The 16100-nt window shown below is 42.5% G+C and overlaps 1 protein-coding gene across 2 annotated transcripts in view; it reads right to left on the reverse strand.

Moving 5' to 3' along the window:
* The window catches only part of LOC132872841 (BOLA class I histocompatibility antigen, alpha chain BL3-7-like), a 29640-nt gene extending 15400 nt beyond the window's left edge, over positions 1-14240 (reverse strand). For both annotated transcript variants that reach the window (XM_060907937.1, XM_060907936.1), the window contains exon 1: positions 13970-14240. In XM_060907937.1, coding sequence (XP_060763920.1) covers positions 13970-14099 — 130 coding nt within the window. In that variant the 5' untranslated portion in view covers positions 14100-14240. The remainder of the gene's footprint in view (positions 1-13969) is intronic.
* Positions 14241-16100: the final 1860 nt, after the last annotated feature.

Consider the following 16100-nt stretch of genomic DNA (forward strand, 5'->3'; position numbering starts at 1 on the left):
GCGCTTTCACATTGGAAATACAGCCATTACTTTTCATTACTTGAAATAAAAGGCAAGAGTGTTTACGTGCAATGCACATTATGTCGAGGAACAAAGCGTTTGTCCTCATCAGTGGCCAGTAATTAGTAACATAATTTTAATAACTACAAAAATATATTAGTACATTTGATAGATGTCTTATCTCACATTGTCCCACAAAAATATTAATATAGTGTAGATAACATTACTAATTGGTTCTGTTAAGTGTCCATTTCAGTCATTAAACACATTTAACATTCACTTTTATTATGATTACACTAACTGAATTTGATTTTTTTTTTGAGGGGGAACAAAATGTAACGGAATAATTACTTTCCCTGGTAATTAGTTACTTTTATGACAAAGTAACTCCGTTACTAACTCAGTTACTTTTTGGGAAAAGTAACTAGTAACTATAACTAATTACTTTTTGAAAGTAACGTGCCCAACACTGGCTCTAACCTAGCTCCCGCCCCGTTCAGTTTCATTTCTGGTCTCTGCCTCTCGCTTTTTACGCAGCTCTGATTTCTCTTAGCTGCACTCTTTACACTATCATTCCTTTCTAGGGTTGCCACCTGTGTCTGACAAAAATCCTGGACATTTCGACCATCCAATCGACCTTTTTGCTTGTAAGCAACGGCGCCCTTCGCACATCTAACCCAAGACAAAAATCGCCCTTCTACGCTGAAATTGTATTGCTCTAATTAGTAAAAATGACGCTTTTGCTAATTATTTGTTTAGTTAATTGCTTTACATAATATAGCAGGTTTTCATTAGCCTGGCAAGCCAGACTAAATGTGAATATTTAGTCTGGCCTCGATCCGTAGACATTTCTGACGGGGGTGGGATGAACAAACCGCTGTCTTTCAAACTGTCTCTGTGCGTATAGGCCAACGCTCTGACCAATCAGCGCAACAGTGACTGTGACGTAGTCAGAGCGACAGAAAGCAGTGGGGGAGACCTTGAAATAAATAATTTTTCAAAATGCGTATTAATTAATAAACAGGTTCTAGATATTAAGAAGTTTGGAGTCTGTACCACATACTTAACATACACTCATTTTTTTTCCCAAGTGTTTTTCAAGGGTTTGCTTAAACTGTTTTTGAGAGTTTTTATTTAGTGGTGTTTGGTGAAATCATTTCCCTTAAATTTAAAATAACGGGAAAATAAGAAACAATCAAAAAGTAATGCTTCAAAGCTGTTTATTAATTCTTCGTACTGCACAAACTAGCCCCATCCTTTTGGCTACGAGCGGAGCCAGCTGGTAGATCAGACTTTTGCCATAGCTGGTCGGCAAAACAGCGAAAATGTCCTTGAAAAGGAATGAGCGGAGAGCCTCTTCCTGCTCATGTTTCAAAGAAAACTCCAAGTCTAATTCCTCTAAAACTGATTCCAAAGCGGAGTCAAACGCGCGCTGTTCACTAGCCGTAGCCATCTTTCCTGCTGCGCTTTCTCCAGCGTCGCGCAGCTTTGTCGTCACTCCTGCAAAAGCCTGCCCAAAGAATCCAAACAAAAACCTTGCGTTGTGATTGGCGGGCACGATTTCATGCCCGGAGTGTTTTTGTTTATATGGTGCGAGGCTAGACCCATTCGCTAGGCAAAAATATTTTTGGCCGCTAGGCGGGTGGGTCTAGTTTACTAGGCTAGGTCTTCATTATTTTGGTTTATTTCCAACAATTTTTGGTTGTGGACACCTGGGGGAGTAGTGGGCAGAGGTAAAAGGGGAATACATAATTAAGTTCTGTTTGTTTGCTTATGTGGAATAAAAATCTCATCTCATCTCATTATCTCTAGCCGCTTTATCCTTCTATCCTTCTATAGGCAAGCTGGAGCCTATCCCAGCTGACTACGGGCGAAAGGCGGGGTACACTGGAATAAAAATAAATAATCTAATTTTTCATTGTATCTAAGAATACCTGAATGTAACAATGTAAGGTGTAGTGTCAAACAGCTTACCTGATTGCTTAGAGTGTGGTGTGTGCTTTGCTTGTGCTTGCCTGTGCCTCTGCTGCTCTTGGCTAAACAAATACATAGGAGGACATGTAACTGATATAACTGAGCACATACAGGAGTATGTACTACACTACACTATTTCATTTAATTCACCAAAACCTTACCTAATCTTCCATTTATATTTGGTGTTTTTCTTTGCTGCTGCTATGAGTCCTGGCTGATTTTCAATGAATGTCTTGAACTCAGTACAGGACAACTGAAAGTTTAGCCTGACTTGAAGCTCAGCCTTCACCATTGCAACAGAGAGTATGTTTCTTTTATCAGTCCAAACCGGTTCCAGGCTAGCACCAACTCTCTGCTGGGCCAGAGGAAAGAACCGCTTACGTCAGCAGCGGGGCGGAGTTGTTAAGACCAACAACAATAACAAGACCGCGAAAGATCGTCATTTTTAAGCGCCGAGAAGCAGCAGCTGTACAAACGCGAAGTCATCCATTATTATTATTATTATTATTATTATTATTGTTGTTGTTGTTACTGCTGCTTCTTCCGTGTTTTTGCTTTGATATTCGCGCCAAGGTTTATGTAAACGTAGCGCCGTAACTGACGTATACAGCGACGTAAGTGACGTATACAGCGACGTAATAACGTATTCAGTGACATGATGACGTGGCTCCGCTTAGCGGCGCTTAGCACGGGCGAGCTATGGAAAAGCAAACTGGTTCTCAGCTGGCTCGCAAGTTGAAATACACATTTTGCCCATCATGTACAAAAAACCGGGACATTCAGTGTCCCGGATTTTTTTTTTTTTTTCCGGGACAGACCATGAAAATCCGGGACAATCAGGAAAAACCGGGACAGGTGGCAACACTATTCCTTTCATGCCATTACCTCCTGCAAATTGCTGTTTAGTGTTGGTATTTGCTGTTGTAGCTAAAGCTACGAGTATATATCTGGCCATTGTATACCAGGGAACTTACTAACATCGTCCGTCCACTCTTTAATTAAATACGGATCCGGTAGATGATGTCCACTTGTTAGAGTTAACTTATTTATGTAGCATTCTCGATCTTGTAACGACAATTGTTTTGCATAATATGACAGCTCATAATGCCGGTCTATGGGCAGCGCCATTGTTTCTGAGTCCAGGCTGCGCGCGCATCCTGGCAACGGTCGGTTTGTTTACAAACATGCGAAGGGGTCTATTAGTAGTAGTACAACCCTGATTCCAAAAAAGTTGGGACAAAGTACAAATTGTAAATAAAAACGGAATGCAATGATGTGGAAGTTTCAAAATTTCATATTTTATTCAGAATAGAACATAGATGACATATCAAATGTTTAAACTGAGAAAATGTATCATTTAAAGAGAAAAATTAGATGATTTTAAATTTCATGACAACAACACCTCAAAAAAGTTGGGACAAGGCCATGTTTACCACTGTGAGACATCCCCTTTTCTCTTTACAACAGTCTGTAAACGTCTGGGGACTGAGGAGACAAGTTGCTCAAGTTTAGGGATAGGAATGTTAACCCATTCCTGTCTAATGTAGGATTCTAGTTGCTCAACTGTCTTAGGTCTTTTTTTTGTCATATCTTCCGTTTTATGATGCGCCAAATGTTTTCTATGGGTGAAAGATCTGGACTGCAGGCTGGCCAGTTCAGTACCCGGACCCTTCTTCTAGGCAGCCATGATGCTGTAATTGATGCAGTATGTGGTTTGGCATTGTCATGTTGGAAAATGCAAGGTCTTCCCTGAAAGAGACGTCGTCTGGATGGGAGCATATGTTGCTCTAGAACCTGGATATACCTTTCAGCATTGATGGTGTCTTTCCAGATGTGTAAGCTGCCCATGCCACACGCACTAATGCAACCCCATACCATCAGAGATGCAGGCTTCTGAACTGAGCGCTGATTTTTACTCTTTTTTTTTCGTTTCCATTTCCGGTTGAGAGTACGTCGTGCGCGTTCTGGCTGCCGCATCTCACCAGGGCTTTTTTATTTTATTTTATTTCTTTTTCTAATTTTTTTTCTGTGTGTTTGTGTAGTTTGATGTTTGTTTGAGTGTTTTGTCCGCCGGTTGTGGTGTAGCTCCGGACCTAGTTTTGGGCGTTGGTTCCCTCCAGGCCTTGGTTCGCTGTGGGTGATGCCTGCGCTCCCAGCTGTGGACTGCAGTGAGCTCGTTGCTCATTTTACATCGTGGTTGTCCAGCGCTCTGTGCTTTAACGCTTGGCGTGATGTTCCGAGCGATGTTGCTCGGTGGTGTCGCAGCAGCTGTGCAGGCGGTTTGGGACACACCAGCGCTCTGTGTGGCGGAGCTTCTCTGCTCACTTTGTGGATCCACAGCGTGGTGTTCGAGCGATGTTGCTGACGGCGTCACGGCGGCGGTGCTGGAGATGTGGGACTTGTTTTCATGCGCCTTTTGGTGGGACTGTGGCTGCTACACCACTGGAATTACATTCTGACCCTACTTGGTGGACTTTTTACTTTTTATTTATTTTTATTTTTTCTTTCCTTGTCTATAATTGTAAAGCGTCCTTGGGTTTTCTGAAAGGCGCTATATAAATTTAACTTATTATAATAATAATAATAATAAGAAGAAGAAGAAGAAGAAGAAGAACAACAACAACAACAACTTGGTCGTCCTTCTCCTCTTTAGTCCGAATGACACGGCGTCCCTGATTTCCATAAAGAACTTCAAATTTTGATTTGTCTGACCACAGAACAGTTTTCCTCTTTGCCACAGTCCATTTTAAATGAGCCTTGGCCCAGAGAAGACGTCTGCACTTCTGGATCATGTTTAGATACGGCTTCTTCTTTGAACTATAGAGTTTTAGCTGGCAACGGCGGATGGCACGGTGAATTGTGTTCACAGATAATGTTCTCTGGAAATATTCCTGAGCCCATTTTGTGATTTCCAATACAGAAGCATGCCTGTATGTGATGCAGTGCCGTCTAATGCCGCTTTTCCACTACAAACGCGGCTGAGTTGGGCTGAGCCGTGCCGTGCTGAGTCGGGCTGAGCGGGGCTGTTGGAGTTGCATTTCGACTACAACCGCGCTGAACCGTGCTGGCTGGAAGTGGGTGGACACATTGGGTGGAGTTAGCGAAAGTCGGTGGACGTCACGTGATGTCGTTAAGCAGCGCAAACAGTGACATCAGTGAGCTTTTAAGCGGTAGTCTCACGACCCGAATAGTAAACAATAAACATGGAGGACATGGAGTCGTTAGTGTTGCTGGTCTTGGTTCTGTGGCTTGTTGTCACCGACAACGCGGACAGATACTGGCAAGAGCGTATAGATGAGGCGAGGCGCATAAGGCTTCATAATTCTCCTTCTTCCGGGTTTGCGGTGTTTACAGATCCCAGCGCGCTCGCGGGGCGTGTGTGGGCATGTGAGGACACTCCTCCTCACCAATCAGTGCACAGGGGAGTGTCTGCTCACGCCCCCAACCTCACTCGGCACGGTTTGGCTCGCTTCAGCCCCACTCCAAAACGGTGCGAGTTTTAGGGGCTAAGCAGGGCTGAAACGAGCTGAGTCGTGCTGGTTTTTGGTAGTCGAAACGCGAGCCGTGTCGGGCTGAAGTGAGCTGAAGCGAGCTGAAGTGAGCTGAAAAAGGGTAGTGGAAAAGGGCCATAAGGGCCCGAAGATCATGGGCACCCAGTATGGTTTTCCGGCCTTGACCCTTACGCACAGAGATTCTTCCAGATTCTCTGAATCTTTTGATGATATTATGCACTGTAGATGATGATATGTTCAAACTCTTTGCAATTTTACACTGTCAAACTCCTTTCTGATATTGATCCACTATTTGTCAGCGCAGAATTAGGGGGATTGGTGATCCTCTTCCCATCTTTACTTCTGAGAGCCGCTGCCACTCCAAAATGCACTTTTTATACCCAGTCATGTTAATGACCTATTGCCAATTGACCTAATGAGCTGCAATTTGGTCCTCCAGCTGTTCCTTTTTTGTACCTTTAACTTTTCCAGCCTCTTATTGCCCCTGTTCCAACTTTTTTGAGATGTGTTGCTGTCATGAAATTTCAAATGAGCCAATATTTGGCATGAAATTTCAAAATGTCTCACTTTCGACATTTGATATGTTGTCTATGTTCTATTGTGAATACAATAACAGTTTTTGAGATTTGTAAATTATTGCATTCAGTTTTTATTTACAATTTGTACTTTGTCCCAACTTTTTTGGAATCGGGGTTGTCTCATCTCATCTCATTATCTCTAGCCGCTTTATCCTGTTCTACAGGGTCGCAGGCAAGCTGGAGCCTATCCCAGCTGACTACGGGCGAAAGGTGGGGTACACTCTGGACAAGTCGCCAGGTCATCACAGGACTGACACATAGACACAGACAACCATTCACACTCACATTCACACCTACAGTCAATTTAGAGTCACCAGTTAACCTAGGTGGGGTTTACATTAGACCGTATCAGCGGATCATCAGATTAACGTTTTTAAAACGATTAGCGTGCACACAGCAACGCCAATACACGATTTGCGTGCACACAGCAACGCCAATACGCGGATACGCTCGGCTCCGCAGGCATCCTGCGCTCCAAATCACTCCGCCCTGAACAGCGAGTGCCCTCTGGAGGGTGCGCACTCCGGCCCTGCGCAGCTCACAAAGCGCGTGAGTGAAGTGCATGAGCAGTGATTCGGGACTGAGCTGCTGTGTGTGTGATCCTAGTGCATATCGGGTATGCGCGTCACTTACCACTTGCAAGTGGAAGGATGGCAAGCCTAAAGACAATCATAACTACACAATGGGCAGTATTTTCATACTTTTATACTCTTTAATGAAAGGTGATACAAGGCAGAAGTCCGCGCCGTTTTTCAGCAGTCGCGTCACATGACCAACGCCAGCGAATCAGGAAGGCGGATGTCACAGTGACGTTGTCCAATGACGACGCCAGCTAGAGCTCAGTACAGCGTATCCGCGTATCCTCAATGTTTACACAGCACTGGACCAGACACGATCTGGATTGAATACGTGGACCCTGGCGGATTCCCGTTTCCCGGCGTTTTAATGTAAATGGACAGTGCATCCGCGAAGAAAACGAGACAGATACGGTCTAATGTAAACTTGGCCCTAACCTGCATGTCTTTGGACTGTGGGGGAAACGGGTGCTCCGGTTTCCCCCACCCGGAGGAAACCCACGCGGACACGGGGAGAATATGCAAACTCCGCACAGAAAGGCCCTCACCGGCCACGGGGCTTGAACCCAGACCTTCTTGCTGTGAGGCGACAGCGCTAACTACTACACCACCATGCCGCCCCCGGAATTGGGGTTGTATTTGGAAAAAAACAAAACAAAATTATCCCATGACCTGAATATGTCATGTTTCATACAAAATGGCGGTCTGCCGCTGAGCGGGTACTGCGCATGCACGCGCGAGTGGTCGGTGTTCAAGGGCACTCAGAGTTCAGACCTCCACCAAGACAAAACGTCGCAACCGAGCAAACCGGCCTGCGAGTCGGTCCCGCTCTGAGATCTAACGGGTTCCTCTTTGGCCCCTGCCAAAAACAACCCAAGTTTAATTAAACTTGGGTTGTTAGTATTTGCATAATCCTGTTTACAGACAAACACACACAAATTAAAAATATATATATGACAACACCCTCCTTGGCAGCAATTAATTGAAAACCCTCAATTTCAGAGCGGAGAGCAAAACCTCACTGAAAAGTGAAGCACCTCAAAAGAAAACCTCTGGTGACACCTTCAGTACCAGATTACACTTTTTTATTCCCCAGAGTGAGCTGTGTAATTTACACTCTGTCACTACTGACACACACACACACACACACACACACACACACACCTTTCAATGAGTTGATATTTTACATTTCTAAGGCTGGGTTGCACCAACATAAATTAAACCTAGTTTAGGCCTAAACTAGGTTTAGTAAATCTATGTTTAAATCGGGTTTAAATTAATCAGAGATATGTTGCACGTCTTAATTTTAACCTTGGATTAGTTAAACCATTTTAAAAGGATAGTTCGGGATTTTTGACATGAATCTGTATGGCATCCCCATCAATAGTGTCGTGCAAACACACTGACTTACCCCTGACAGCATCCTGTGAGTCCAGTTCTTGTCCAGTTTTGGTCCAGACGAAAGTAGTCCGGCAAGTTTGTTGGGGTCACGAAAGTAAAACGTTTTTCGTCTCAAAACAGTATGTGTTCAAAAGAGTGATATATTTGCATCACAAAACCGCTGCCAAATAAAAAGTCAGACCTCGAAATCGCTTGGCACTATTTTCTCTCCCTTCTTATCACTGCGTGCTGCCGCCAGGTGACAGCCACAGCTGTTTCATTCATTGTTTTAGTGATGGGAATTTCGGCTCTTTTTCGAGAGCCGGCTCTTTTGGCTCTTCTTACTATAAGGACCCGGCTCTTTCGGCTCCCAAACGGCTCCTGAGATTTTATTTTTGATTTAATTGCTGCAGTTAACTAGTTAATTAATTACATTATTATTTATATTTTATCAATAGGATGTTTTCCATTTTATTTTTTAGTTTTTGTAGCCATTGTAAAGCTTTGTAAAGTATAGCAGTGTAACAATGTTCTAGCTATAGAAATAAAACTTACCAATTAATAAATTATTTTCTCACAAACATAATGCAAAACTGTGTTATATTACCAATATAAAATACACAGAAGACATCAACTGTTTATCCTTTATGGCTTTATTTCACACTCGACCTTGAACAAAATGCCACAAAATAAATTATGAAGTATAAATCAGGCTTAAGAAACTATGAAGCAAAGTTGGAAATTATTTTAACAAACACAGAACAATGTGCAACAAAATATGTGGCACCTTGAGCGCATGTAAAAAGAGAAAAAAGTGCCGCACTCTGCTCCACCAGTAATGAGAAGCCGCTGGAACAGCAAATATGCTCCTGTTATAATGACTGCTGTCTCGTTGTATACCGCAGATTAATCTGGCCATGCCAAGGCGGTTGCCGACCGAACCTGTCAATTTATGAGCGACAATTTATATCATGAGCTTTAGGAATTCACGGCAACAAAACAATGATCATGGTTGTCAAATAGACAATCATCCTTCAGCTGAGCTGAACTCTGTCTCCCTCTCTCTCTCTCTGAGGCACCTAAGGACAAAAAACTAATTCGGCTCCCCAACTCGGCTCCCACCGAAGAGCCGGCTCCCGTCGTTCACTTCAAAGAGCCGGCTCTTTGAACCGGATCGTTCGCGACCGACACATCACTACATTGTTTACTGCTAGCAAAGTTAGCGACAACATGTCTGACTACGACGGTGAAATGTGTGCGGAGATTCAGCCACAACTTTGTTGCTACAGCCTGGATAGTCGCAAGTGCGCACCATTTTCACAAATATATTATTGTATAGGTTATAGAAGGTGATAAATTTGTCGCTGTTCTTGCTCTCAAATTAGCTTGTTAGTGCCGCTGATCTGAACTCCTAATCACTGCCAAACAATGGGAAAGGTGTTGATTCCTGCGCAGATGTCAACATGACAGCGTGCAGTGATAAGAAGGGAGAGAAAATAGTGCCAAGCGATTTCGAGGTCTGACTTTTTATTTGGCAACGGTTTTGTGATGCAAATATATCACTCTTTTGAACACATACTGTTTTGAGACGAAAAACGTTTTACTTTCGTGACCCCAACAAACTTGCCGGACTACTTTCGTCTGGACCAAAACTGGACAAGAACTGGACTCACAGGATGCTGTCAGGGGTAAGTCACTGACTACGTTTACATGCACATCCAAATCGAGTTGCTGTCGGTAATCGAGCTGAAGGTCCCAGCAGGGTGCCAGAGAAATCCAATCCTACATGCACACAATGAAATCGGGCTATTGTGTGAGGTGCATTGTGCATCCGAGCCACAGGTGGCACAACACGCCCCATCGTGTTGGTACACTTCCGGTTGTCGTCATGAAGAAGAGCTATTCAAGAGTGTAAACAAAGTTATCAGTTCCGTGTTCTCCATTGTGCGTTTTTCTCCCGTCCATGAATTTTAATATATTCAACTCCTTAAGCTGAATGAGCATGAACTCTGTCTCCTCATTGCTCCAGAAGTGCACGTTTCTGCTTGCCTGTGGCAGTGGGGGCGTGGTCAAGCACCGGTCTGTGACAGGAGGGCGGAGCCAGGGAAGGTGAGTGGCAGAATCACTTCACCTGACGGTAATTAACCTGTGTTTGTGTGTCTTCCCAGTAACCGCGCCCTATTTAAGGAGGCAGAGGGAGAGCAGAGGGGAAAGCTCATCCCGGGACTAGAACACAGCGCGCGCGCGTTTTTCTCTCAAGAATAAAAGTACGCTGTTAAACTGAAAAGTCTGACAATAAAAAGCCTATTAGTACCAGAAGCTTTGTCCTGCCGTCCTCTGTGCTCCACCCACACTTCAGAGAGCTCTACATCGCCATTTTCTCTTCTTCGTTTGTTCCTCCTGACCTCTTCTGCTGCTCGCTACTACTGTTGTCATGCTGACCGAGGCTGTTGTGTTTCCCGCTTGTGGTCTCGTCACTCGTCACTTCCGGAAGTAGCTCGACTACTAGCTCGATAGGGTATACATGCACAAAGTAGCTCGGCAGAAATCGCATAAACTAGGTCGTGTAGCTCGATTCCGAGAAATCAAGTTCGGTTCAATTTCAGCCGAATTAAGGTGTATACATGGCATTTTGAACTTCGATTTCAGTCGAGCAACGGCAGAAATTCGATTCTCTCTATGTGCATGTAAACGTAGTGACTGTGTTTGCACGACACTATTGATGGGGATGCCATACAGATTCATGTCAAAAATCCCGAACCCCTTTAAGCGAGGATTAAAATAAAATTAATCTATGTTTATTGTCCACCATGATGGATTCTGACAAGATGTAAATAAATACAAAGTCTAATAAATGACACCAAAATAATGATACAAGGAGTAGAACATTTACTACTTTTTAAACAAACGTCTCGTGACTACCGTTATACTGTATCATTATTATCGCTCACGCTTAAATGGTTATAATAAGTAACGGCCTGTGATCTTTTACCATCATGGCACCACGGCACAGAGGCTCAAATTTTTCATCATTTGAAAAAAACTTGCTGGCTGAGCTCATGGAGGAGTTTGGTAAAGTGATTGAGGACAAGAAAACAGACAGTGTCACATCTGAAAAGAAGGAGCAGGCGTGGTTGGAGTTAACGGAGAGGTTCAATGCATCAGCTGGCATTAAGGAGTCAAGGGACAAGGCTCAACTTAAAGGCTGCTGGAAAAATCTGAAGAGCAAGGCGAAAGGGGATGCGGCTGAAGACAGACAAGAGAGATTTAAAACTGGCGGGGGAAGACAAAAAGAAAACACCGACCCGTTGTCTGCTAAAGTCACCGAGATTATCCCACAGCAGATTTCTCCCCTCCCCAACCCTTACGACGACGACGGAACTCTGGATAAAACAACAGACTTTGGTAAGTTGCTAACGATGCTAACGCTATATTCATCTATACACAGTAGGCTAATGTAGCTGCTTAAAGTTACTCACCAAAAGGATAACATTCTTGTTAGACACATCTCTCCTATAATCCAATGAAGATTGTTTATGAATATTTATTTATAACTGATGCAATAGAAAACATAAAAATAAACATTAACATCTACAGCAGCCTACTGATTTCCACTAGCACCTTGCATAAAATTAAAAGCAAAGTTTGTGGTTTCACCAAAGTCCTGTAGCCTAGCATTAGGCTCATGCCAAAATTTAAAGTGACTAATTAGACCGAGGCCCACAAACATCAAATACAATGTAATGACACAGGCATACACTTGTTAATTTTTAACTTATATTCTAAATAACAATTTATTATATTTATGTTTTTTTTTATTTTGTCCTGATTTGTCTTGGCTTGGAAAATAATGGCCAGTTAGGAGAGGGCAGTAAAAGCTGAGGATGATGCCTCTCTGGTCTAATGATTACTCCTTTGCGTGTTTGTGTTTTGGGATAATAGAGGACACCGTCATTGTCCTGGAACCTGTGAACAATGTCATTGGAGCAACAGTACCATCTCTTAGACCACCTCCTGAGAAGCGCACCAAGCTGACCCATCATGAAATTATAGAACTTGAGAAAGAGCGGTGTCTTCTGGACACTGAAAATGCAAAGCTTTTCAAAGAAGTACTTTTACATAAAAAGGAAGTTTTAACACTTCAAAAGCAAAAATTGGAGGAGATGAGCCAGCCACCCGAGGCCTCCCTCGGGGCTCTGTTGAATGAAATGATGTAATCATATTTTTGTTTTAATAAGTTTATTGCTTTTTCATTGCATATGCTTTAAATGTTTCATGTGTATTTAAATTGTTACATTGTGTAAATAAAAAGTCCCATCAGGGTTCCTCCCTGTATGGATGACAAAAAATATTTTGTATATTAGTTGGGTCATAACAAATTTAAATCATAGCTCTGGAATTACTGATTTACCTTGATTAGACTGCAAAGTGGTTTTCAATCAGTGTTCTCCTCACAGCATTTCCATTGATATTTGCAGCATTTTGTAGGCCTGCTTGCACTTCCTCAACATCCTCATCCTCATGTGGGTCCTCATTCTCCTCTGGCAGCTCGTCTCTGACTCTCTTCCCAAAGTTGTAAAGCACAGCCACTGCTACTATTACTGTTAGGGTAGTGTCCAGTTTGGTGCGTAGTCCCAATCTCAAACATGGAAATCTTCGCTTCCACATCCCAAACGCTCTCTCAACAACTGCTCTTGTTTGAATGTGAGAGTTGTTGTAGTTCCTTTCAGCTTGAGTTTCAGGGTTCAAGAGTGGAGTCATCAGGTATGAGTGACATGCATAGCCACTGTCTCCCACTAGATATCCACCTATCTGCCCTCCTTCCAGAAGTGCACAGAGATGGCTGTTCTCAAAAATCCGACTGTCATGTGAGGATCCTGGCCATCTTGCAACAATGTTTGTAATCTGGGCCTGGTTATCGCACACAACTTGGACATTGATAGAGAAGTAGCCCTTGCGATTACGGAAAAGTTCCCCATTCTCACCACCTGGGTTAGATATTAAAATATGTGTGCAGTCAATAGTGCCAATTACCCCAAGAGATCCTGCTTTTCTGTAGAATCCAGCTGTTATCTCCCTACTTTGCTCAAAACGAATGAACTGATCTCTCAAGCTTGCAATAGCCTTTGACACCCTGTTGACAATTCTGCAAACTGTGGACTTGTGAACTCCAAATAGATCCCCATCAACCATTTGAAAGCAACCTGTGGCATAAAAGCGCAAAGCAACCAAGAGCTGGAGAAGTAGCGGCACAGCAGCGTTCCTGTCACTTCTGTGCTTGATAGCTGGTCCAACTTTCCCATTGAGGTAAATTACAGATTCTTTTGTGAATCTGTACCGCTGGAAAAACTCACTGTTGCTATAAAATAGCATAGGGTTAAGCCTATCTCGAATATTCCTGCGTGGAACTCTTTCTTCTAATTCCAACAAGCGAATATATGCAGCCATGTTGTCAGTAACACTGAAAACCTCTAACTTAAACCTCCTCCAGGGGTGGTTTATTTTAAACTGGCAATCCAGGTTTATCCTGGGTTTAAAATCACTGGTGCAACAGATTTACATTTAATCTACGTTTAAATGTGATTTAAACCTGAGATTATCCATGGTTTAGATTAAACCAGAGATTAATGTAAACTATATTTAAACTAGGTTGAAGTTTGGTGCAATATAATTAGTCAGTAAACTGTGATTTAATCCAGTTTAAAAATTAAACCGCATTGGTGCAACCCAGCCTGAATGGAGTAAATGGGAGTGTGATCTCAGAAATGCCCTGTAGGTGGCAGTATAGGCTCATGACAGTCTGATTAAAAAGGCTGTATGGCGGAAGTAGTGTATGTTCCTGTTAGGGCTACGACACGTGTAATGATGCCGGCATGTGTTCAGTAAACAGTTAAAACTTTCCACTGGTGTCCACGTATCTTTTAGTGAGAAGGAATTACACTAAACTCACCTGCTGATGAAAGATGAACAGAAAGCGGAAGATAAACAGAACTTCCGGAACTGTCCAGCTCCGTGTTATAGTCCAAACATTTCCCAGGAAAGAGGCAAAATAAACAAAAAGAAAAAAAAAACAGCTCCATGTCTAAACTTAAGTAAAGTCCTGTCTATAGGCGGTAACATACTAGAGGAAGGGTGACTGATTCTCAGTCATTATAACTTTAGACAATCCATAAAGTTCATACTCGTGCGGCACTTCATACTGGCTGCTCCTCTATTCTTCTGTACTCTACAGAACTTCAAAATAAAAGCTGACACCACGCTACACACATTAATAACCCAATTTTAGGTCTCTGTTGAAACACACACACACACACACACAGAGAAAAACAATCTAAGTATAATAATTGACCGTCTGAAACATTTTTACTAGTTTGTGAAAATTGATCATATGGAGGATTTGTGATATTTTTCCTGATAGAAACTCTTTAGAAAACACATATCTGAGACAGATTACAGTATTTCAACCCTCTGTAAAAGACAACACTTGTCTCAGCACAACCCATGTGGAAGTGAACATGAAACCTTTAACTAATTTATGAAAATGGATTTTGTGAAATATTTCCATTATTTTTTACATTATTCATGTAGAGAGGATGGGTGTGGCTTTACATTCACATCACTGAGACCGACTTCTTTCTTTCTTAAAGAAAAGACTTCTCATTATTCATGTGTAATCAATGTCCATCAGGTGAAAAGCTAGTCTTTGTGTGTTTTATAGATCACACACTCAGTGTGTCCAAAGCTCCTGTTGTCCTCTCAGTGTAAATGTCTCTGATCCCTCATCTGTCACAGTTGTATACACTGCACTGAATCCAAGCAGTTTCACATGTTCAGGGACACAGGGATTGTTTTTCCTTCTGTTTTCTTTAACATAGGACTGAAACAAGTTGTTGATGATTTTCAATATTTACAACATTAGAAGGTCTGTAAGGGGTGGCACGGTGGTGTAGTGGTTAGCGCTGTCGCCTCACAGCAAGAAGGTCCAGGTTCGAGTCCCGTGACCGGCGAGGGCCTTTCTGTGTGGAGTTTGCATGTTCTCCCCGTGTCCGCGTGGGTTTCCTCCGGGTGCTCCGGTTTCCCCCACAGTCCAAAGACATGCAGGTTAGGTTAACTGGTGACTCTAAATTGACCGTAGGTGTGAATGTGAGTGTGAATGGTTGTCTGTGTCTATGTGTCAGCCCTGTGATGACCTGGCGACTTGTCCAGGGTGTACCCTGCCTTTCGCCCGTAGTCAGCTGGGATAGGCTCCAGCTTGCCTGCGACCCTGTAGAACAGAATAAAGCAGCTAGAGATAATGAGATGAGATAAACTCACAGTTACAGAATATGGGATTGTAAAACTGCAAGAGCTTCAGGATTTGGCACTTTATTTAACTATAGACCTTGCATTAAGTCTCTGTTTATCATCCAGTGCAATAAATTCAGGTGCAAATACTAGTAGATACATTTCTTTATTTTGGACTGATTTTCTTAGGAACAACAGATTTGTCGAGGCTCTGGCAATACAACCTGGTCTTTGTATCAGTCACTAATGCTGATGCTGTGTGTAAACGCTGTGCCCCATAAAGTAATACAGTCGCCTCCTCAATGAAATAAAATATTTGTTAATCCATCTGTTCCAAGTGGAATCTCAGGAGTCTGAAATCTTTTTCAGTCAGGATGAGTCGTTAATGTGTGAACAATTTTATAGTGAATGTTGGTAAAGTGGGACACTTTTGAAAATGTGACTTTTTCTGCACTTTTTATCATCATCCCAGTCTTATAGTCTAACACCATATCATTATATAAAAAAGGTTAAAATTCCCCTTACACGATTCAGAAACAAACCTCAGGTGAAACCCAACACAGTTAAAATGGCCCATCTTCTCATCTCTGTTTATTTCTTTTCCTGTGATCCTGTTAAAGTGGGACACTTTACTCTCTTTAACCAGGACACATGTTTGAATTTCATGGACGTAGTTTTAATCATTTATTTTTATTGTAGTAGTGTGTACTAATTAATCATTACATGGGATTTTTAAAAAGATCATTCACCTAATATCATTAAAATGACTGGATTGTGTGTTGGAGTTGCTCAATAAC

This window comes from Neoarius graeffei, chromosome 24 (genome assembly GCF_027579695.1).
Source record: "Neoarius graeffei isolate fNeoGra1 chromosome 24, fNeoGra1.pri, whole genome shotgun sequence".
Classification (NCBI taxonomy): Eukaryota; Metazoa; Chordata; class Actinopteri; order Siluriformes; family Ariidae; genus Neoarius; species Neoarius graeffei.